Source organism: Geospiza fortis, unplaced genomic scaffold (assembly GCF_000277835.1).
Source record: "Geospiza fortis unplaced genomic scaffold, GeoFor_1.0 scaffold16, whole genome shotgun sequence".
NCBI lineage: Eukaryota > Metazoa > Chordata > Aves > Passeriformes > Thraupidae > Geospiza > Geospiza fortis.
The window spans coordinates 3,203,697-3,227,277 of NW_005054302.1; the positions used below are offsets into that span (position 1 = coordinate 3,203,697).

At 37.6% G+C, this 23,581-nt stretch overlaps 1 protein-coding gene across 1 annotated transcript in view; it reads left to right on the top strand.

The window, feature by feature from the left end:
* The window catches only part of MICU2 (mitochondrial calcium uptake 2), a gene marked incomplete at its 5' end in the record, with an annotated part of 113,907 nt that overhangs the window by 69,949 nt on the left and 20,377 nt on the right, over window positions 1–23,581 (top strand). The window contains 5 exons of the mRNA XM_031066045.1: window positions 5,848–5,879; window positions 5,992–6,067; window positions 10,641–10,688; window positions 14,567–14,649; window positions 20,679–20,741. Coding sequence (XP_030921905.1) covers window positions 5,848–5,879; window positions 5,992–6,067; window positions 10,641–10,688; window positions 14,567–14,649; window positions 20,679–20,741 — 302 coding nt within the window. The remainder of the gene's footprint in view (window positions 1–5,847; window positions 5,880–5,991; window positions 6,068–10,640; window positions 10,689–14,566; window positions 14,650–20,678; window positions 20,742–23,581) is intronic.

Below are 23,581 nucleotides of genomic sequence, written 5' to 3' on the forward strand. Positions count from 1 at the left end.
ATGTTTCCTCTCTGCATCAGCATCCCACCCTTTTTACTCCGGGCTGCCTGACTCACTGAGAAACCTCCTGGTATTGACTTGCTCTGATGCAACTGCTCTTCTGAAATGGAGATTTGCCAGTGCTGGCCCCATCCCAGCGCTCTGTATTTCTTGTTTCCTCAGAGGAACGATTGCTTTAAGTAAAGAAGGACAGATGCAAAGCTTGTTTTGTAAAGCATAGCAGAAGCTTCTATAATTGCAAATTGCCTTTTCCACTGGGCATACTTGAATGCAATTCAGGTGGTTCAATGTACTAATTCATGTGATTGAAATTACTTTTATCAATTATCTTTCAATGGAGCAATGCAGTAGTTCAGTAAAAGCTTTCTAGCTGAAGTAGATTCTTAATTCATTTAAATTGCATGCTCATTTATTATTCAGATATTGGTTTGCCAGGAGCTAGCATAGCAATCTGACCACTTGGTTTGTCATGCTCTCAAAAAGCCTAAATTTTTTTTGCTATCCTTCATTTATCTCCAATATCACCAGTATTTCAAAAGGAGGCCTTAAAGAAATAATTACTATCTTGAATTTTTGTCCTTTATTGGTTTCATTAGCAGTAAGTACTTTATAAATGTATAGAAGAGCTTTAAAGAATGAGAACAAAAATAAGGTAGGTTTAAAAAGGCACACTTTGTTAATATAACATACTTGTCCACTATCATTAAAATTATCTAAGAGAGCTGAGAATGAAATACAAGCTATTGAATGTCAAAGATCTTCTATTTCAGGCTAATTTAAACAGAAATTTTAACATCATCTCCCCAAGGAAATCAACATACACAACTCTTATCTAACCCAGCTCTCCGGTGCAGGATTCTCAGAGTTCAGCTTGCATGAAAGCTGGCAGCCAGTTAAAAGGAAAAAATGCAAATCCTCGTTCCCATGGCAGGCAAAGCTGCAGGGTGGGCTCTGCTGTAAAGGCCACAGCATGAGCTGCGTACAGTGGGTATGGTTTTTTAAATGCCCTGATCCTCAAATTAGAACTGTGCTGAAAACCCATCCCATTTAAAAGGTTTGTTTCACTCATCATTTTGGAGAATGAGAATTTGTTTCAATTGTGAATATACTTAATGCTATTCTCATCCTAATTTTTCATAAAAAACCAAATGGTTTTATAGTACCTCAGTATGACCTTGAACCTGCAAGGTCAATATTCAACAAAGATAGCAATGAATGCCATCCAAAATTAAACAGCTGGAAGGTCAATTTTCCTTTTATTTTTGTAATTTTGTATGTTTGAAATGGAGCTAAAAAGAGATTCGGGTCAAACCATCTTAGTGACTGTACTGAATAAAAGGACAGGAATTTGTTCTTGTAGGAAAGGATACCTATTTTATACTGTTCACATTTGAATTTCAGGCTATGGAGAAAGATTGATTCAAAATTTAAATTATATTTCCATATTACAAAAATAAGGCAATGTTGCAGACATGTAAAATCATGTTTTCTTGCAAGTAGTAGTAACTACTTTTACTTTGCCCTTTGATTGTTGTTGTTAGAGTTGTTGATATTCATGATTTTGCTCATTCTTTGAATCTAAACATCTTTTGTCAGACCTAAGCTGGTCCTTAGCTCTACAGGTGTAAAAGGATGTTACTGTGTGTGCAAGTCCATCCTTGTTCAATTCAGCCCTTTCCTAACAGTAATCCTAGCACTGATGTCAGGTCTGTTCTACTTCTTAGTGAAAAAAACCCCATAGATGATGGAAACATTTCTGTTGTAAGAAATGTTTTGTAAGTGACAAAATACCCAGGTTTGCCCAGGGCAAATGAAGACTGATGGAGCGGCTCTTGGCAGTATTTTCTTAATTACAGTTGTCAACTAACTTTCTTGGCTAACGGCACAGAACTTGTGTGTTTATAAGTAGACTCGGTATTCATACACCTGAAAAAGCTAAAATGCCTTTTTATCCATGAAAAGTGCCTCTGTACCTCATTGTTTCATGGATATGCTGTAGGTGGTGAAAATGAAATTATTGCATCTGTAAAATATGTAGGGACCCTTGAAAATACTCACTGTCCTTTAAACCAGCATTCCAGCATAGTTGTGGCAGCTCTGTAGGAAAAAAAAAGTTGTTCTCATTTAATCAAGTTCTAAACAATAAAAATTCCAAGTTTCTTTTTTTCATATCTAAGTAAGACTCTTAACTGCTACAAACAAGTTTGGTACTATGTCATTAGTTTTCCAATTAGTAAGAATCTATCAAAGTAAAAGAATAAAACTAAAGAAAATTGAATCATGCAGATCTTCTACTTTTTAGATTAAATAGTCCCTAATAATTACATCTACTGCCTGTGGTCCTTGGAGAGAGACTAGATCCTGATGTATTTGTAATCATGTGTGAGGAATCACAGCACCAATATTTAATTCATAGGAAGAAAGAGGCACTTATTTTCTTCAGTGTACAAGCTGTGTAAGAAAACTGTTCAAACCTTTGTAGTGCATCTTCTGCAGAGCAGAGTTAACGTTCTCCTAATTATTTTAGACAAGGTCTTAAAAGACCTGATTCCTCAGAGGGCTGTACATTTGATATTAATAGAGCTTTCCTTATTGGTATTTAAAGGGTTCTCAGTGTTAAGAAGTAAATAAATTGGGAAAATATGCACCAAGAGCTAAATTAGCATTCAAGTATGTTTCCTAGTGAAAACAGAGATTTGTGTCTGTACACATGATTTTATTTGGTGACAGTACCAATAAAATAAAACTGGATGTAATTCTTAGAAAACATTAAAATAATTATTGGAGGAGACTCATTCTACAGTTTAAATTATTATATTATTGTAAGATTGTATTCTAATATCTTACACAAATCCCAGTATGAAAGATAACACTACTGTCCCTAGTGTCAGGGTGTTTTTTCCAAGATTCCTACCCTCCAGTACACATGCTTGCTGACATCTGCCCATATGAGAAGAGTACCATTAAAATACTCCATTATTTATTACTTTGCTGTATTTACTGCTTTGAAAAGTAGAAATCTCTTTGTTTCTCTCTCAATCTGTCCCTTTCCCTCCTGCCTTTTTTCCTGTCTTACTGTAGCAGCTGCCTCTCGTCCAGTTGCTGCAAGGATCGATTCTGACCCACCTGGTGCTGCCTCTCACCATATCCTGGGGTGATTATTACTCTTCTCTCCCTCTTCTGCCACTCAGCAAAGACTTCTTTTGCTCTACCAGTCCTTCCCCCGTGTCAGGGTAGCATGAGCATCTCTGTATCATTGCTGTTACTGTCTTTTCACCTCTGAAAGAGGTCAGTCAACATGTCAGCATCTTAAATATCCTCCAGAGGGTGGCTGTGGCTGGATGCAGGAGGGCAGATGTTGATGTCTGCCACAGCCATTTCTGTGAGCTCTAGGCAATTGCAGTTGTAAGTGCTGGCTGGTGAAGAGTCTGTTCGTCTACTACAGACTTCCCTTCCCTTTCTTAATTTTTATCAAGATCTGGTAATTCTCAGTGAGGATATGTTGTTCCCCAAAACCGTGTAGCTGAGGAGTTTCAGCATTGTTGTGCTGAATGCAACACAAAGAGAAACACAGAAACAATCAATCAAGTATACAGCCTCACAAACTTGGCCAACTGTTGTCTCAGCTGTAGCTCCCAGCACTTTCTCCTTACCTTGCATCATTTATCCATGCCTTTGCTGTTCCAGCTCACAGAATTCAGCTTGTCTCCCTTCATCATCCTCCTTGATGCTGGCAAAAGGCTACTTCCCAGTACACTGCTGTGGCGGCAGGTGCTGATCCAGATGTGATGCTCTTGGGATCACCAGGAGAATGAAAGGAATGGAGCTGCTGTTAACCAGATAAGAGTATATGGCTGGCTTTAGTGCAGACATCAAGTACGAGGAGCATGTACAGTGAAAAACATTGCAGGGTAGTTTTCTCTTTTTTCTTTCAGATACTCTTTTTCGCAGACCTACAGCCTGAGTCATTCCCTTCCATAAGGCTGCTCTCTAGGTGGGTCTGACAGGGCCAAAAAACCAGCTTCAGTTCAGTTTCACATTGAAACATGCTGTATAGAAGCAGTGACATTTCAAAGCTGAGATCTAAATCACTTAATTTGCTTAACAGCCATTCATGAAAATGCTCTGCAGCAGGGACTGGTGTTAGATGTGGTGTTACATCACACTGCTCAGGACTCAGCTTTACTGGATGTAGCTATTGTTACTGCTTCTCCCAGTATGTTATTAGTCTGACTTCTTTTGTCTCAAATGAGGCAAAGTAGAGGATTTAGTGCATTGTTTTACTTAAAAGGTATCTACCTATAGAGCTTTATATATGTGTGTGTATATGGGTGTAAATGTATGTATAGGCATTGCACAAAAATGTATTCATCCACAGTAACAGGTGGTGCTGGCAACACCTGTTGCTGGGGTCACTCAACACTCCAGTATTAAAACCCTAATTTTAGTTGCTTATAACTTTTGTCAAACTTAAACATTTGTGTTGAAATGTTATGTGCCAGGTGTCTGCCTTAGGCTGATTTGGGGGAGGAGATGTGAAGAGAGGAATTTATCAGCAAAACTGTTACTGCTAGTTGAGGGAGCAGAGGCCAGGGTACAGGTTTGCCTGTGCTGAAAAACGAGCTATTGCTGGTTGAGATGTTCCAAGCCAAAAGTTGCCAGTGGAGACCCCTTGCAGCTGGGCGTGCCATTTGCCAGCGCTGTGGAAATTCACTATTTTACTGACAAGGCACCTCCATCTGGCCAAATTATGGGCCTGTGAAAATGCTTGGTAGATGTTTGTTGACAGCTGCCCACCAGGCTGCCTCCATCATTCCCATTTCCAGATAGTGGTGCTGCACTGGTGACCCTTTGGATGCAAAATGACTGTGAAGCAGCAAAGTAGCCTTGGAGACTGAGCATGGAGCTAAGCAGGCTGCTGCACGCTGGGGCACCAGTCCACAGAGCACATCCAAGTGGCTCAGTTTGTACTTACTCAGTGTGAATAAATAGGAGGAAATGGCTGGCTGGAATCCAGAGGAAATGGTGATGAAGGAAGAGTGTGATGGGCTGAGAGAGGTAAGAGTGAAGGACAACAGGGTTTGGAGAATTGTGTGAGAGGTGCTGAAGAGATAGACTGAGAAGGGACATGCACAGCTCCTGCTGGTCCCTGACCATAGGGTTTCTGTGATCCCTGCCTAACCAGCTGGAATGTTCCACTCTTGATACATTGCAGCTACATACATACCTACAGATACATTGCAGCTCCTCAAACATGTGATTTGCACAGGAGCATAACCTATACTGCCAGTGACTCCCCTATTTGAGTGCATACACTTGAACCTGCTAAGAAACACTTAGCAGTTTGCATGATTTTCGTCTGATGCTCTTTCAGAAAGCAGAATTGTTCAATTTACTTCTGCTTAATAGAAGCATCAACATTTTAATTTTTTTGAGTATTTCTTAGCTTTCACATACTCAACCTGCACTTCAAGGACTATCAAGTGTGCATGGAAATCCCTTTGTAAATACTATAGCTGTTTCTTGCTGTGTAGTCTTGCTTTGGAATCTGTGTGACATTTGTAGCTTGCAGTATGTAAAGCCATACTAGTAAGTTGGTCATCAATATGAAAGTGGGCTGTGCTTTAATCTAGGCTGAGAGAGCATTTGAACAGACTGCTCATATTATTTTTAAATCTTGTCCTTTCATGATCATTATGTGAATTAGAAACAAACTGTCTGTTATGAAATATTCTGTTTCATATTACTTAGCATTTTCCCATAAAAATCTGAAGAAATGCCACAGAACCTGATCAAAGTTCAAAGTCAGTTTGTTATTGAATGATGATGATTTTTTTTTTATTATAGGCAAAGCCTCAGCCAAGAAACTGACAAAAAAGGTAAGCAAAATGTTCCTTTCCTTCTTCAAAAGAACTTGCATTCTTTCTGTTACTGAAGTGATTAACTCTTTTTCAAAACTGGCTTTATATTTTCTTGTTTGTGTCTTTAAAGGAGGTAGATGCTGCACTGCTGTATGTTGCCAAAGCTAAACCAGGACCAACCTTTTTTAGAGAGCTTGGTGATAAAGGTAATGAGCACTTTTGATACTGAAAAATAAATCTTGCTTTTTATCTCATTATATGGTATGAGTTGAATGTATTTTTAAAGAGGTTTTCATAGATTTTATTTCATCTTCATCTAGCCAGTAGCTGCCTCCCTGGCAAATCTATCAGTTATACAAGAGAGAGTAAAGAGGCTGGGAGTTGAAAGCCTTCTTAGGTGCAGGAGGAGACATGAAAGAAACTGAAAAGCCTACTTGGAAGAGGAAAGGGTTAAAGGGATGACTTGAACACAAAATGGACTTTTAAGACTTTTTGTTAATAACCTGAGTGTTTCTCTATATAACCTAAATGCATGGAAACTATGAATAAAAATAAAACTTGTGCGTAGGTACATTAAGTTGGTATCCCTGATTCCAAGAGCAGTTGAACTTATTTCTCCCTCTTGGGGAGCTCTGTGACCCTTCACAGTGTTGATGTGCTTTGTTTTCTTTTCACCCAGCATTTCCACTTTATATTGAACTACATAAAAACTAAGAGTGGGGATATTGTTAATGTAACAACAGGGGATTAAAGAACACCAAATAAACATCTCATTAACATAAATTAATTGAAGAGAGAAAACAAACAAGAGGATCAAGAAAACCAAATAGATGAGCAATTAACCATTTCACAGTAACAAAAGACCAAAATTCCCAAACTAATGAGAAAGACCGACAGCGCCTATTCACAAACTTTCTGTATCATGAGTTCAGCCTGAATCCCTTATCCTGTGGATGTTTCTGGAAGATAAAGCTTCTGTTGCACTGCTGCAGTTCCTTGGCAGGCATGAGCCATGCTCTCTCCATGCACAGCAGATCCTCAGACAGGGCTGTAAGCTTGTGCCAAGAGAGCAGCCCTCGATCTCAGCCCGCTGCATTTCACCTACCCTTCAGTCTCACAGCCTCCTCTGCCTGCGGTTCATTTCTTGCATCCTTGTGCAGACCTGCAAAGATCTCCAGCTGGGTGCCTTGCTTGTCAGTCTGCTGGGGAGCAAAAGCCCTGAAACATCTCTGAACAAATTAACAATTTTTTCCTATCCCAGGAGAGGCTGAATTTTGTACTAGACAGTCATTCCCCGTCTTTTCCAATCATCACATGCTTTCCTAGGATTTAGCTTAAAGTATTCTCAGTCTTGAATTTTTGGATATTCTCTCTCTTTACCTGCTTTTTTAGAGCCTTTCTTTTTCTAGTGATGGACACTGCAAATCCCCAGAGCATGCTGCCTGGGAAAAGCAGGAATCCACAAAGAGAAACTGAAAACAGCAAATCAACGCAGCCTCCCCTTATTGCACCTCCCCCAGATGAGTGCTTGGCACAAGGTGGGCTCAGTGATACACTCAGAGTTGGTGTCTTCTGCATTCTGGCAAAGATCTGCCCTTGCTTAGTTAGCACTGTTTGTTTGAATCTCTGTCCTTCAAAGGCCAGGTAGGAGTTTGAGATGATGTAAAAATATTCAGTGCAGTCATCCATATGTCCCCACAATACTCAAGAGTTTTTACAATTTTTGGTCATGATGCCTGTTTAGTGACTTTCATGCTTTTGCTTTGAGATGCATTATTATCATAGTTTAAAAATGAAAATATTTATGCTTTTACAAGTACCACAATAATGAATCTACCCCTGTCCAACTGTTTAGCTGAGGTTATTTTAACTACCTTCCAATTGTTATTTAAATGTCAAGGAGACGGAAAACTGCCATCAGTCTGGTTTGTAAAATGTAATGTTGGGGGATTCTGCCTTCTAGTGGGCAGTTTTAAAATCTGTGTCATCTTTTGTAGGTATACTTATGATTTATTCAGTAATAAGAATATTGTACTGTCAGCGTTTGTTACTAAGTTTGAGGACAGATATTTCTAGGGAGGGTTAGGGAAGGTTCCTTTAGCTTTAGAAAATGACAGTATTTTGCCAATGCAAACTTCACATTCCTGGCTGCAAGTATGCTGAGTCATTCAACAGTGTGTGAAGCTTTTCTCTTTTAAATTTTGATGGGATATGAATTTCATTTTCAGTGGGTTGTAAGTTTGGGTTTTTTAAGTTTGCTGCATTACATCTTTTAATTTGAGTACCTTTGTAATGATTACTGTAGGATAAAAAAGAAAATTACCAAAATATTTCATTTACGTTATGAATGAGGTAAGTTGGCCACTCACTGCATGTAGGACAATAAAATTAAAGTGCAACCAGTGTTCCAGAAAATATCAGGTAGGCTGTGAATTTTCTTTAGAGCATTAAGTCAGGTTTTAAAGAATAATCCAGAATATTTCTACATATTTTTATTATATTTACCTTTTTACCAATTTCACTATAGTAACTTTTCAGTTAGATTACAGTAAGATGATGAAAACTCCTGCCATTTCTTGCAAAGCTTCACTTTCCAGCCCTCTTCAATTCAGGTGTTTTTCCCTTGAGCCAATCAGCAGGGTGTTGTCTTCAAATTGATCCTTTCTTCATGTCTTACCATCTCCGTAAAAATTTTGCAGATTCTTTCTGCAAAATTTTATAAGGTATAATGATCCCTGCCTAGCTATACAGCTGAAACTCTCCAGAGGCTCAGTATTTTGTATCTCAGTTATTATGACTTTATTTTTTCTCAGACTTTTACAACTATAATCTGCCATGTTAATATCTTTTCAAAAGTTTTGATAAACACATTTTTTTCCACAACTTCTTTGGGTGTCTCATCTCTTATTTTGCATCCCCACATTGGGCTCTTCTTGTTCTGTTTTACCTAGCATAAACCATTTGTCTTCAGCTTCCAGATTTTCCTTAGACTATCCCATGCAGAAAATCTCAAGACAGCTGAGGGACAGAGTCCCACTTCTCCCTGCCCAGTAATGCCATCCTTCATTACTTGGTGGTTACCTTTTCAGTCAGGGGTCTTTGTGCTGGCACCACTGCAGTCGTTGACTGGGAGGTGTTTTCTGTACAGACTTGAGAAGTTACCTCCTTGTCTTCCTTAAAATTCTTCCTTTAAACATTCTTTTGCTGTGTCACGCACAAAACAAAATTAGGAATCTTGATCACTACTTATCACACTGTTTGCTTGAGTCTTTTCACCACCTATTTGTTTCTATCCTTTTTTCCTTTTTTAATCTTGTCTAAGGCATATAAGCTAAAAAAATGGAACAGGAGTGCTTTCTCTGTTTATTTGATTTCAAACTTGTAGAAAACCTAGATGCTTCATCTAAGAATACAAGTCCAAGTTTTACAGCCATGAAAATAATAATTTGCATTCTTGCAATGACAGAAATGCTAAAGCTTGTAAGCAAGACTATGTCTTTGAGATTAAAGTATTTTTTATTTCCACTGTGTATTGTATGATTGTAGTACTGTGCTGATTTACACCATTCATGTAGGATAATAGGGTAAATAGTCCTATTTGATGGAGAGGAAAGCTGAGATATGGAACCAGAGTGTGTTGGCAACAGGATCAGAATTAGACATCCCTTAGCTAAGGCTTGTTCTCGTATTTTCAGACTCTTGCATTTAGCAATTTAATATTTCTGAGCTCTGGTACTTAGAAGTGTTAAGTCACTATCTGAGGTCAAATACAAATGTTGTTGCTTCTGCATCGTAGTTTATCAGAAGCTAATTGTTTATCACTGAAGCTTAAGTGGGTTCCTTATCTATCAATTAACTAAATATAAATTACAAAAATAGTTTATCTTTGCACAGATAGGCATGTTTGAACTTCATTATTTTAAGCAGCTTCAGCATTATACAATGTTTAGCTCACAAGTTAAAAGTAGCTCGGTTATTTTGAAAAGTGATTTATAAAAAAGCCCTTTACATTTTTTTCCCCAAACATTATTGCAAGGCAGATGGTTCAGATTCTGTTGTTTAGCCACCCTCATTCTGCATTCTCTATCTTTAGCTTGCACACTCTATTTTGACGCTATCACATCTTTGTGTTTGTTCAGGCTTTTCACTTAAGGCGGTATTTCAAAAGAAAACACTGGAATTTTCCTTCAAAAGGGGGGAAAATACTTTCACCTTGTAGAAAGGACATGTTCCTATTTAAAAAAAAAATAAGAAGCCTCCTCTTGGCACGGGGCCCAGCAGTACTATCAGCACAATCTAGCAGCTTGGCAGCTTTGCGTGTTGCCATGTTCCCTTGAGAATTAGAGGGAAGCTATTCTCTGCCTTTTGCGAGCCTGCCAAAGGATGGAGGACTTTGATCCTTCAGGGTAATGTTAGAGTAGTTCTCCTCCCAGGTACTAAATGTGACAAAGCACATTTAATTTATTTGCCTTTTATATAAACATTGAATGTTTTCAGTGAGAATCCAAAGATTTAGTGTAGGCCTTTTGTTAATTCCAAATAAACCTTACTTTCTTGGTTAGACATGAACATTGATGTGTCTGGGGTTAGGGAATTTTACCTTTTGAGTACTAAAAACAGAAGTGAAAAACTTATTAAATAGTAACTTGGCTTACTTTAATACAGGTATTTAATACTATGTCAAACTACATTTTTTTTGTATTTGTAAGATTTAATCTCTCAAATTTAGCTGCAAGGTTTTGGGGTTTTCCACAAGTAATTTTTAAACTTTTTTTTCAGGGTTGATCTCTTATGCAGAGTATCTGTTTTTGCTGACAATTCTTACAAGTAAGTATTATATACTTAAAATATATAGGCACAAATACTCAGCTACTAACAGTTTACCAGGAACTTCTGATATTTTTTAACTCCTAAATTTCTACATTATAGTAAAACATAAAAACCTATTATATATAGAGTGACAATGCATTAATATAAATGGACATCAGTGTCATCATTGGCCCATAGCAATACTTCAAAAATCATTGCACTTCCTGCACTATGGGATCAGAAAAGTCTTTTGAAATCCTTTGAGAGGGGAAGACTTTGATTACAGAAGGACATAATAATAAGGGGAAGAGGAACTGGATGGGAAGATAAATAATTTTCCTTCTGGATAGTAGTTTTAGTCATTTTGGACAATGAAACATTAGCAATATAGCTCATGCAGGGGTGTGAAAAACTGCTGTAGTGTCTCAGAGGTTGTTGCCTGTTTTTATTGTGTTCAGATTTGCAATGGATGCAATACATAAACAGCAGAATTCTTCAGTGTCTTTTTGTCTGCCTTCAAAGTCCCTTTTCTTTATCCTCTGTTCCTTTTGGCTTTATTTCCTCCAAGTATTGTACATCTATTTCAGCCCCCCTCCTTTGCTTCCTTCCTTTTTCTCTCAGGCACTTTTTTTTAAAACAACTTTTGTTTGGTACTTGCTTTATCTACAAGCAACAGGCATTTTTTGGTTTTGTGCGTGGAATTGACCTGAGATTGTCTGGTACTTTCTCCATGCCATGCTTGCCATCCCCTGTTTTGTTCTGATGTGTAGGTGATGCTTAATAATATGGAGATTTGAGATGTGTTAATGACATTACACGATGAGACCGCTGGAGCGGTAGTGAAGTACATATGCATGTCCATAGAATAGTCCACATGCAGTCTTGTTTGACTGATTTATACAAGTTTAACATTTTCAGCAAGGGACAAAGCCAAGCATAATAGATTTATTGTATCAGTGCATGGGGAAAGGAGAGAAGGAAGCAGTCACTTCTTTCCTGACAGACTATAGAGGCATCTCCGTCATGTGATCCTCATCATTTCCATGGCTGCAAGGTCCATGGCTCGGCTTTAAATTGACGAATTTTCCTTACTCTGGAAATCCCCCCTCTCATGGTGTAGTGTGAACAAGTAATGCTGTTCTCCACAGAATGGAGAGAGTATGTCCAGCCTGTCATTATTATGCACCTCTTGCACAATTCAAGTGGCCCTTCTGCAGCTTATCTCATTTCTCAGCAGAACTGCATTAGTTCCTGTTGCACAGCATGGAAGGTGGATAATCTCTCTGGCAACTTCAGCTAGTACACAATATTAAGTTATATATATATATAGATATGCATTAAGCTTCAACATACAAATACACTGCTTCAGCTGTGGTGACTGTCCTGTGCTACACAGGGCCTGACATGAGTTATACCATGTGTTCAAGTGGCTTTTAAAATCAGAGACAGGAGTTTAGCCCAGGTAGGATACTGATTTTGAAGTATTTATTGCAACTCATAAAAGATTAATTTATATTAAAAAAGGACAACCACGACAGCCAAATTATTATTTCAGAAGAGTACCTTAAAGTTGCAGGAATAGGTGCCAAATATTCTATTTCTTTAGAAATTTATGGCAGCTGAAAGTGAATTCATGCTCAATTATTGGCTGAAACAATTAGAAAATCGAAGCAGTATCAGAGAAAGTTGTTCCACTTCTCTAGAAAATCAAGTAACATTGTTTTTTACAGAATTTATATGGGAATGTATTGAACTGCAAAAACAAAGACACCTTTTAAGGCAGGATAAAAATGCAGTAGTAATGTTGCTGCTTTGGTTACACAGAGGGTTATCATACTGATCAGTTTGAAAGCAAATGTCAACAAGTGTTAGTGCCTCTATCTTTGCCTAACACGTATCCCCTGCCAGTCAGCCCCAAGTTACACAACCTGTCTCTCTTACTAGTGAGAATTAATGTGAGATTTCTTAAAGCAGGCATCAATATTTAAATTACTTCCAAGTCACCAACTGAGCAATAGGGAAATGGAAAAAGAGTAATCAGACTCCTGGTTCCATGCTGCTGACGAGACCATGCTGCCTGTCATACAAAATCAGAGTGTAAAAATACTCAACTTGAAAATGTAATTTTGTGACACACAAAGGTTTTATTTTTTTCCCCCATGACCTTCTTTTCTCTTTTCTGTGTGCCTTGTGTTATCACTATATTTTTTCCTCCAGTGCTATATTGAATTTCATTTCTAGCAATAGGTTAATGGAGGCCTGCCTGGTGAAGAAGCCCAGGAACTGAAGTTGTCGCCTTTACTTAGAGCTTTGTTTCAATTACCCAGTCACACAAATTGACAGCTTGGTCAATGCAGGAATATTAGGAGAGGAAGCACCTAGGTCTAACCTGCACTCACAGCCAGGATGAAGCACTTCTGTTCAGATTTTGGAATTTTGCCTGATTCTAATTAAATACAAATATATCTGTGGTAGTCTTTGAACTATGCTTATTTTACAAACACATACCTTTGGGGTTACATCATATCAGATAAGTATGTCATCTCTAAACAGTATAAGCAGCTTTAGGTCTATATTTTCACTAACAGCTCTCTTATCTGAAAATTGGAACACAGATGGTATGAATTGCTATTAAATACATCAATTACTTTTATTCTCTAAATATGTTATTGGATAGCCTTTTCTTGCTTTTGTACTAGTAACACAAATTTAGCATGTGGCATTTCCATGGAAAGGAAGCCAGTTTTGACTACTAAATCAACCCAGTTGCTGAGGACAGCCCTGCTGTGCAGATTGCAATGGTATTTATAAAATACCCCTGCATCACAAGATTGCTTCACACAGAATATTAGTTGACTGCTGAAGATGTAGTTATTTCTAAAATGTAAAAATAGTACTCTCTTTAACCATGATTTGAAAGGAATGGGATATCTCTTTAACTTGTTCCCTTTGCAGAAAAAGTGTCTTTAAAAAAAGCAAGGTTTAAAACTTTACAGAATGTAACTAGAAGAATATATTTCCAGAAGCAAAACTCTGAAGGCATTGGAGTTTTTTAGAGATACTACTTTGCTGCCCTCATGAGTCCAGCATTGTTCTTGGAAGTATTAATATATTCCACAGACAAAAAGTCCATGCCTGATATGACGGGGTTGTGGCATTAATTCACCTTCTCCAGAGATTACTGGGATAAGGTCTTGCTGCCACAGTGAACTGTAGCTACATTTCAGCAGCATGCTGCTCCTGTGTGGGCTTGCTAATGTTCAAGGCCACCTCCTGTAAGCAAATTAAGATTAGGAAATTGTGGGAAGGAGCTCGAAACACACCATGCTTTTATAGAGTCTTCAAGATTCAGAACTCATTACATTTTTGTGTTGAAAAGAAATATCCACTTGTGGAAAAAAATGCAGGGTAAAATTGTGTAGAATTCCTGAAAAAAAATCATCTTGATGGGAGTCACACAAAACATGCTTTTGTCAAAAATGGCCAGAAGGAGTTTTACACTCTTCTCACCTGAAAAGGAGCTCTTATAAAAAAGGGAAAGCTAGACTGCATAAGTGACATGGGATTTTAGAAACATTCTTTGGGAACATCTTAAGACCTGGCCAGTAAGAGATGCAGTATTTTTGTTGGGTTCAGATGGACCCATGGCTTGTACTTGGGCAGTGCTGGCATTTCTTGATTTGCCATTGCATTAATTATCCCTTGAAATAATAGTAAAAAGGTGTTTAAACAGTTTGCTTGTATTGGAAGAGGTGTGTATGGTTCACTGGAAATACCATGTGTGTACATAACAATGGAGAACTGAACCAGAGTCAGTGCTCATTTTACATTTGGTATTTGACTTCTAGTGTAAGTGTGTGATATTTTCAATAAAGTTCTTTTGCAATTTGTTGCAGAGCCCCAGACTGGTATTCAGATTGCCTTTAAAATGTTGGATGCAGATGGCAATGAACAAGTTGAAAAGAAAGAATTCTTTAAGGTAGGTGTATTTACATACATTTTAATTTTAAATAGATCTATGGGTTATATTTGCTCAATGAAGATTCATTAAAATCATCAAGCCTATTTTCCAGTCCAGTCTATCATCACATGCTTACTAAAATGTTTTATATGAAGGGAGCACATATTGAAGTATTTTGATAGAAGTACTTATCATAATTGAATCCACTTATATAAATGTTACCTTAGTATTGTAAGTAAATATCTGCTACTGGGAAGGTAGGAATTAGTGTATATCCCTTAATCCCATGAGCTAATTTAAATAATCATCTGGAGGAGTCTTTTGTTTTCTTAATATGTTGAATAATTTCTTTAATTCCTCATCCTCTTTTGGTCTTTATTAATTTTGCTCGCTGTTGCAGAAAGGGTTTTATCAATTCACACTTTGAAAAGAAACAGCAGGTTTTTTCCCGTATTATATCTAAACTATGGGCAGAAAGGTAGATACTTTAAAAACTAAGAAAATCTTGTTCTGGAGTTTTTAAGAATAGGCTTTAATTATCTTATAACTTTTTCAACTTTTAAGTATTTAACAGGAGACTAACTAAGTACTTCTTGTCAAAAGTTGAATGCAGAATTAACAATCATAATTTTTAATAGAATCCCTCAACTTATTTCAGATCTTTAATTCGTATTGGAGGTAAGTGGAGAGACAATTTTATAAGAAGCTGACATGGCTACTAAGATTCAAAATATTTTCAGTCACTAGGGTGATGTTAAAGTTGATCATGAACTCACATCTCTAGAGAATCTTAAAATCTAAAACTTTTAAAGATGGACCTGTTGATATAGCAAATCCTTATTTGGTGAATTTCATAGCCTTGAACTCTGAATTAATAATAGCTGTAGACGTGTTTTGCACTTATCACCTTTATTTCAGTGAATTGTCTCTTAGCAAGGTTACAATTGATGAGTCATACTTTATTCTAAAATGTTGCAAAAATACTTCTAGACTTAGTAGTACTATTTGAAAATAATACTTCAAGTTAGGTAATTTTCCAAGACAGTGTTCCCAGAAGCCCCTAACTGAACCTGCAGATACCTTTGGTATGGTGTAACCCCAGCCAGCAGCCAAGCCCCAGGCAGCTGCTTGTTCTTTCCCCCACCAGCTTGATCAGAGAGAGATTCAGGAGGGTAAGAGAATGGATTGAGATAAAGACATTTTAATAGGCATAGCAAAAGCCATGCACACAAGCAAAGTATAACAAGGAATTCACTGCTTCCCATGGGCAGGCAGGTGTTCAGCCATCCCCAGGAGAGCAGGGACCCGCCACGTGTAATGGTGACTTGGGAGGACAAAAGCCATCACTGTAAATGTCCTCCTCTTCCTCCTTTCCCCCACTTTAAGCACAGAACATAATGCCAGATGGTCTGGAATGTCCTTTAGTCACTTGGGGTCACCTGTCCTGGCTGTGTCCCCTCCCAACTTCCTGAGCACCCCCAGCCCCCTCCCCAGCATGGCAGTACAAAAGCAGAAAAGGCCTTGGCTCTGTGTGAGCCCTGCTCAGGAACAGCAAAAACATCTCTGTGTTATCAGCCCTCTGTTCAGCACAAATCTAAAACACTCTCCCACCCCAGCCACTGTGAAGGAAATTAACTATACCCAAGCCAAAAGCAGCACAGCCCTACACCCATTTGTTGCTACACAAGATCTTTTATTTTGAAGAATTTATTCTGTTTGTGTTAATTATTTTGCTGATTAAAAAGAAATCAAATTCTAGTAAGCCTGTATTTTTAACCTATTAAACCAGGTGCAATCATAGTGAATTGTTATCAGACTAGCAGTTCCACGATTACCAAAATAAGTCTGTTATGGCTGTATTATTCAGCTGCAAAACAGTATGTTACAAGCAAAAAAAAACTCCATGAACACTAATGAACATGTTCAGCTTGTAGTGCCTCTGCACCAAAATGCCACATTAGCAGTGCTTTCTTTTAAAAAGTACTGTGAGTTAAGCAAAGAAGGAGATTCTTACACTGCTCTTTTGGGGAGACGTGCAATATGTTATATATCTAATATCATTACCCGTTTCAGGTAATTCTAATTGAATCACCCAGTATAAACAACAGAAAGGGATCAAATGTAGAGGTGAAAACATTCTATAAATCATTAAAATAATTTGATTTCTGTAGAGGCAATCAAGTTCAATGAAAATTATTCTAGTTAGATAGATTGTTACTTTGCGTTTCCTTTTTGGGCTGTATTGATAAAATAATATAGAGCAGTAAAAAGACCCCCATATAAATCACTCTGTCAACTCACAAGAATCATTAAATTCAAAGAAGTCCCACAGGATGCAAGTTAGTCAGAGGATGAGTTTTCTCTTGTGACTGTTTTCATAATATTTACAGAGGAGACTATTTTCAAGCAAAACTTTATAGATTAGGTTTAAAAATAAAATGTTTGGAATGTAAGAATGTGGAAATAAGTGTGTGTGTTAATCTCTATACTTGTTCTGTATGCATCATAGAAAGTTTCTAGATAGCTAATAAAACAGTAAATTATGTGGCTAATCTGTCATTTGTGTTGTCCCAGTTGACATCCTAGCAAAATATATCTAAAGCATTCTATAGTGATTTCCACACTATATTTGACAATAACATCAGGAAATGTATGTAAGGAAAATGGAGTGGAAAAGAATAGCGAAGAAGCAGTAATCAGGAGGCACTGTCTGTAGGCAGGGCACAGTGGGAAAAGATTTCATTGCTGATTCCTTCTCTTGCTTTGTCACCTCTTGTGCTCCCCATTTCCCACCATTATCTACTGGTTAGACATCTATGTATGTCTGTGATGTCTGACTGTAGAGTCTGACTGCTGATCTAGACTGTAGAGTCTTTGAGGTAAGAACTTCCCTTTTGGTTTGCAAAATGTCCATCCTTCTTTGAATTGTGTATATCTCAATTCTCCCATGTTCCTAGATGAACAGGCACAAGGTGTGTCAAGCAGGTCATTCGGGAAGGTGAAATGAGTGACAAGCAGAAACTCCAACCCCAGTCCTCAGTGCCTGCATTATGTGGTGGGATATAGGCTGTTCAAACCTCTATGGATCAGGCACTTCAGGAATGTGAGGTGCAGAATTTCCCAGTGTTCTCTGCTGACAAAAATGGATGTTCGGGAAAGGAGATCTTGAATGCAATTTCATGTTTTTAACAAGGAAGTTTATCTTGTCCTCTGTAGCCTTTCCATTTCAGTGCACATTTTCCTCATTTCCAGTAAAAGTCTCTCCCTTCACAGGGATACTCTTGTTCTCTCTCCTCCCTATTTCTTTGTTGAAGCCAGTGTAATTCTGCTTCGTCCAGGTCTCAGTGGTAAACAGTCACAGTATTCAGCATTAGGGCCAAGAGGGTTTTGTTGCTTTGCCCTGCAAATCCAGGGTGAAGAAGACAAGGTAGAAACGGCATGTTCACAGATGTTAGTTGCCACCCTTTAATCAGCCCCTGCCAGAGAGCAGAATCATTTCTCAGAGCCATGTTATCTGCATCTCTGTGAGGACAGCAAGAGACTTCCGTGAACTCTGCACTTCCAAGACATTCACTTGAGACTTGGTGAGGGGGATTTCCAGACACATAATAACCCATGCACATTAATCTGAGACCTCCCACCAAGACTAAGGCTACCAAAGTTCCCAAAATCCCCAGCAAGTAAGGAATTTCCCTAACTCTCTAAATCTGTCGTGATTAAAGATGTCTAAGAAAAATTAATGACAGTTCAAAACTATTGGGAATAAAGGCAGAGTAGCTCTGATGGCACATGCAAGAGCTGTATGACTTAGACTTTCTGAATAGACTGTCTTACACACTTCTGCTGGAGAGCAGATACCACAAAATACTTGTAGAGCTTCATCTAGGACTGAATGAGCCAGCACTCAGCAGCTGTGGCACAGAGCGCTTGTCTTAGAGCTTCCACAAGCATTGATCTCTCTCAAGCAACTGGAAGATGCAGAACCACTTTTTTTTCTTTCTTTCTTTCTATTTTTTTTAGAGACTGACATAGTCTTTCTGCCAGAAATGCTGTTCAGAACAGATTACTTCTGTCTTTAGTAGAGGTTTCACTTGTGCATAATAGGTCTCATTATCTTTGAATCAGCCATTATTATAGTGAGTGGTGAGCAGATATAAATATTAAATACAAATAAATATTACATGGAGGAGTCCATTTCTTGAGGGCAGAATTCTTCTCCGTCTGTGAGTAGTAGCTGCACTATGCTGAAAAAAAAATCAGCAGACTTCTGGAAATAGTTTCAAGCACTCTAAGAGTTTACAAACAGTGTAAGAAAACAATAAGTGAAGTCTTTCAGAATATGTGTGAAAATAATTATGCTGTGTATCTGTGCTCCTCAGTAGCCTCTGCTACTGCAATCTACTCTGCAGATTTTTTTAAGAGTCCTTTAGAAATAAAATCTAAATGAGAAAAATACAATTTTACTCCTGTTTGGAAAGGTTTTGCAGTTTCATTACTTATGTGTGATCAAGTGATTGATTTTTCAAGTAAGAAAAAATGTGATTTCTCAGTGGGAATATGGACAAGAAGTTGTGGTTTTATCTACTGCTGTATAATGCTATTTTGCTATGAAGAAATTCACAATGCTTTTACTGTACTAGTCATTTGTTTTGTAAATGGTCAAAAATTTAGATAATTCGGAGTAACAAATTGTGTTTAATTGCCTTATTTTATAGCATTTCTTTTGGTAAATACTATCAAGATGTGCAATTTAAAACTAATAATAGAATGTAAATATCCTGAGAAGCTAAACAATTGAGGATTTAAAAAAAACCCAAACAAACCCAGAACAGGTTAATTACTCAAAATTTGAAGGTCAGGGGATGACTTTTGGCAACACAAATCGATAGCATGTTTTTCTTATCGTTTACAAGCCCATACTGCTTCTCTGAAGAATAAAAAAGGAAAAAAAAAAGAAAAAGAACAAAAACAAAACAAACAACAAAGGAGAGATCTAAAAACTCCCCAGGATAATGACTGTGGAAGTTTGGTAATGAACTTTTCCCAGGTTTTAATGAGCAGGTTGAGGAATCACTCAGAAATGCTTGAGAAGCAAACCAGCTGTTTTGAAATCCTTGAGCTTTAAAAGCATCTTTTAAAGTCTCCAAATCCAGAGTGATTGGTGTAATTCCATATCTCTACCTGAAATGTATTAAGTCCCTTGTTCTTTCATTTCTGCTGTCCTTTTGAGGATTCATGCAAACATTTGAAAGGTAGGTGTACTTTGTGCTATATTAAATCACTCGTTCTTGTGGCAGTGTTCATCTCTGAAGCTGAAATACAGTCAAAGAAACCTTGCAGCTCTGATATACTTGAGGTACTGCAAATTAATGCAGCGTTTATATTACCTTAAAGCTTTATATGGGACAGTGGAAGTTATGTTTTTAAATGTGAGTCATTTCAGTAATTCTAAAAATCTTCTTAGCTAATACATTCAAGATTAATTTTTTCCAGTGATGGAGGAGAAAACTCAAACCACATTCTGCCTAATGCTAGTTCTGAAAAAAATGTTTTCTTATTGAATTAAATTATTCTTTATTGTTAGTTGTATAGTACCTCATTTGAACAGGTATGTTTTTCATGTCCAGAAGATCATGATTGTAACAGAACTGTGTAAAACTATCTAGAAGGACAGCATGAAAATCAGGATAATTTTTATTTCTGGAATGATCCTTGATGCTATACCCCAGACTTTCAAAATCTTCTGAAGTGAAAACTAAGCTTCTGGTGCTAGAAAATCTCCTCTAAAAATAGAGTAAGCACTGGGCTGCAAGCGATAGATTCATGTTTGGTTATATTAACCACAGTAGATAAGACATTCCTAGGGAAAAGTGTGTCTGAATAGCAAAATATTCTCAAGTATGCAAATATTTTGTCATGACTAGAGAACTTTGCAGAAGTGTATAATTAATAAAAGGTGCAATTAAATCAAGGTTCAGAAAAAGTAGGCTCTTATAAGATCAAATTTGTAATCTTCCTGTTCTTTTCTCATGTTTCAACAAATACAGCTACAGAGAATCATTGGGAAGGAAGATGACCTGAAAGCAGCTGGAGACGAAACTGTACTTCGGGTATGAAATAGAGATACATTTTCCTTACAAAAACATTGTAGTGTTTCCCATGAACTTTGTTATTTTTTCAGAGTTTCTAGATAAGTATATAAGCCTAAGTATTAGTGCTTTAATTAAATGAAAGGGCATGATTTGTCAACTGCTTTCTAACTGGGGAAGAAAAATGTTTGTCATTTCTGAGCCTTCTGATGAACTGGATGCAATCAGTGTGTTTCATGACTGTGTATTCACTTGGTTGGTTTCTGTGAGCCTCTCTTTTAAACTAACTCTCTTCTATTTATGAAAATCTCAGGAGGAGCTCTATATTGCCATTTGAGAATAGAAGGCTTTCCAAACAGAAATCTATGGCTTAAGCTTACCTAAGTGCTGCTGTTGCAGTGATATCAGCTCATTCTGAATTGCTTTGAAATGTGGTTATTGTCACTGAGGTGACAAAGGCAAGGATTATTTTAGTTAAGTCCACTTCCAGAAAGAGGCAGTGTAGATGCAGACCAGAAGAAACAATCCTAAAGTATGATCGTCCAGGTGGAAAAGAAGTTTCACTGTTTTGCAATCCACTAGCAAATGGTAAATAGATCTCATCGATGAAAGGGACAGGTAAATTTCTCCTCTCTTCTGTTTTTCCCCTGCAACCTCCCTTCTTCTCAGGCAGAGTCTCTTCTTGAGTCTGTAGTCAGCCCAGAGACAAGATATTCTGTAGCCTGGGTGATGTTGAGTGAGACTGAAAACAGAGAGGGGGAATCCTGAGCATACTGAAACACCCCAGAAGAAGCTGATGAACCATATAACAACTGATGGGACAAGCAAAAATGGCCTCAGGTTGCACCAGGAGAGGTTTAGATTGGGTATTAGGAAAAAATCTTCACTGACATTAGTCAGGCACTGGAGCAGGCTGCCCAGGGAAATGGTGGAACCACCATCCCTGAAAAAGTTGAAAACACATGTACATGTGGTGCATAGAGACATGGTTTAGTGATGGACTTGGCAGTACTCGCTTAATGGTTGGACCCAATAATCTTAGAGGTCTTCTCCAATCTAAATTAGTCTGTGATTCTAAAGAAGGGGAGAATACAGCTGGATTGTCTCCATCTATTACTAAAAGATGCTGCTTACACCGGCAACTTGCTGTCAGCTGTAAAGTTTCAGTTTACACTGGGCATGAGGCAGCAGCCACTGCTCATATTTGAAGCATTCAGTTAGGAATTTATAGAGGGTTCAGCTTTGTAAATCGTGCATCAGCAGTTTCTACAAAGAGTTACTCATGCTCTTTACTTTTTTACATGCCTGAGGAAAAAGTGGAAGTGGCTATTGCTGACACCCTTAAAATTTATTAGGCATAAACTGTCTTCTGATTCACAAAAGTTTTCCTCCCGTAGTGTATATTCAAAGTTGAGTTAAAAGTTGTTTGATCGACAAACAACCATCTCCTTTCTTGAATCTTTTCATCAATCACCAGATTAAAATAGCTAGGATTAATAGGGTTGTCTGCTCCTCAAAACCTATTTCAATTGAGACTTAAATGCCATGACAGTGAAAGAAAAGGGATCTTTATTCTGCATGAATGCACAGCTATAGTATAAAATTTCCAGAGAAACTTTGATACAGTTGGACAGATTAGTTATAAACACATAAGGTTATTGTGAGCTAATTAAATACCTGAGCCGGAATGTCTCTACTTTTTTTTTTTGTCTTGCTTCAAAGTTTGTCTTCAGAGTTCTCCCCATTGAGAAAAATCTGAAGTTACTGTAGCCAGAAAATGTTATTTAATACAGTTTCATAGAAGATTATAAATGGAATTCTAGTATGAAAGAAGAATTAAATAGCTTTGGGGAATACAGCTAACTTGAAATTGTTATGATCTCTATATTGCTACGTGGCAAAATCCAAATTATCACATTTCTCTTAATTTTTGTTTTCTTCCTGTCTCAGAAAGAAGATAAAAGAAATTTATTACCATTGTAAGAAGTGAATCTGACTATACCGTGCAGTCATTAGATATCTTTTTAACCTTTATTTTTTATAATTGTGGTAAGTCATAGCACTGCCTTTAAGCAAAATAGATGAAGCATAAAAAGATGGGGTTTAAGTTGACTGTGTTTTTTGAAAGTTGAGATACTGCAACAGAATTTTGGTGTTTGGAATGGTTCTTTATTTCCACAACACTTTCTCAATTTGCATATGAATTTGCTGTTTTTTCAAAGTAAACCCAGTCTCTGATACCGAATGGCAAATGTCACCAACCTAGGAAAATACAGTTTAAATGGTAGTCTGCAGCTTTGTTTAACTAGCAGGTATATGCAGGTGTGTTCCCTGTACAGTGTGTAGACAAAGGTCCCAGTCATTTATTTACTTTATGGTGATACCATTTAATACTCATCAACTTATTGTATAAGGAAAAGAAAAATCAGTTTGCTGTTCTCCCAGGGTGCTTGTATCTCTGCCTTTTTACAGACATTTTGACTTACATATCTAAAATTCAAATTTTCACCACTTAATATTGGCCCTTGAATGGGATTACAGTGGAATTGGTTATCCAGATACATATATTTCAATTGAGGGCTTTTCTTATTCCAATATTATAATTGATGCTGGAAGAAAAGCAAAAGAAAAAATCTGCCCAGCCTTAACTGGCTCCATCTTTTAGGAACTTCCATGCTGAATTTTGCAGAGCAGGCAATCTGGCAGTCTCATAGCAGAGGTGCACACAGTGAAGGAAAGCTGCAGGCAGACTTAAAACACTGGAGCCTAGTTCTTTCTAATCAGACTGGAGAAAATGGTGCAGAAGTCAACAGAGGCAGTGACTGCCTCAGCTCAAGCACCCTCCCCATAGGTCAGAGGAA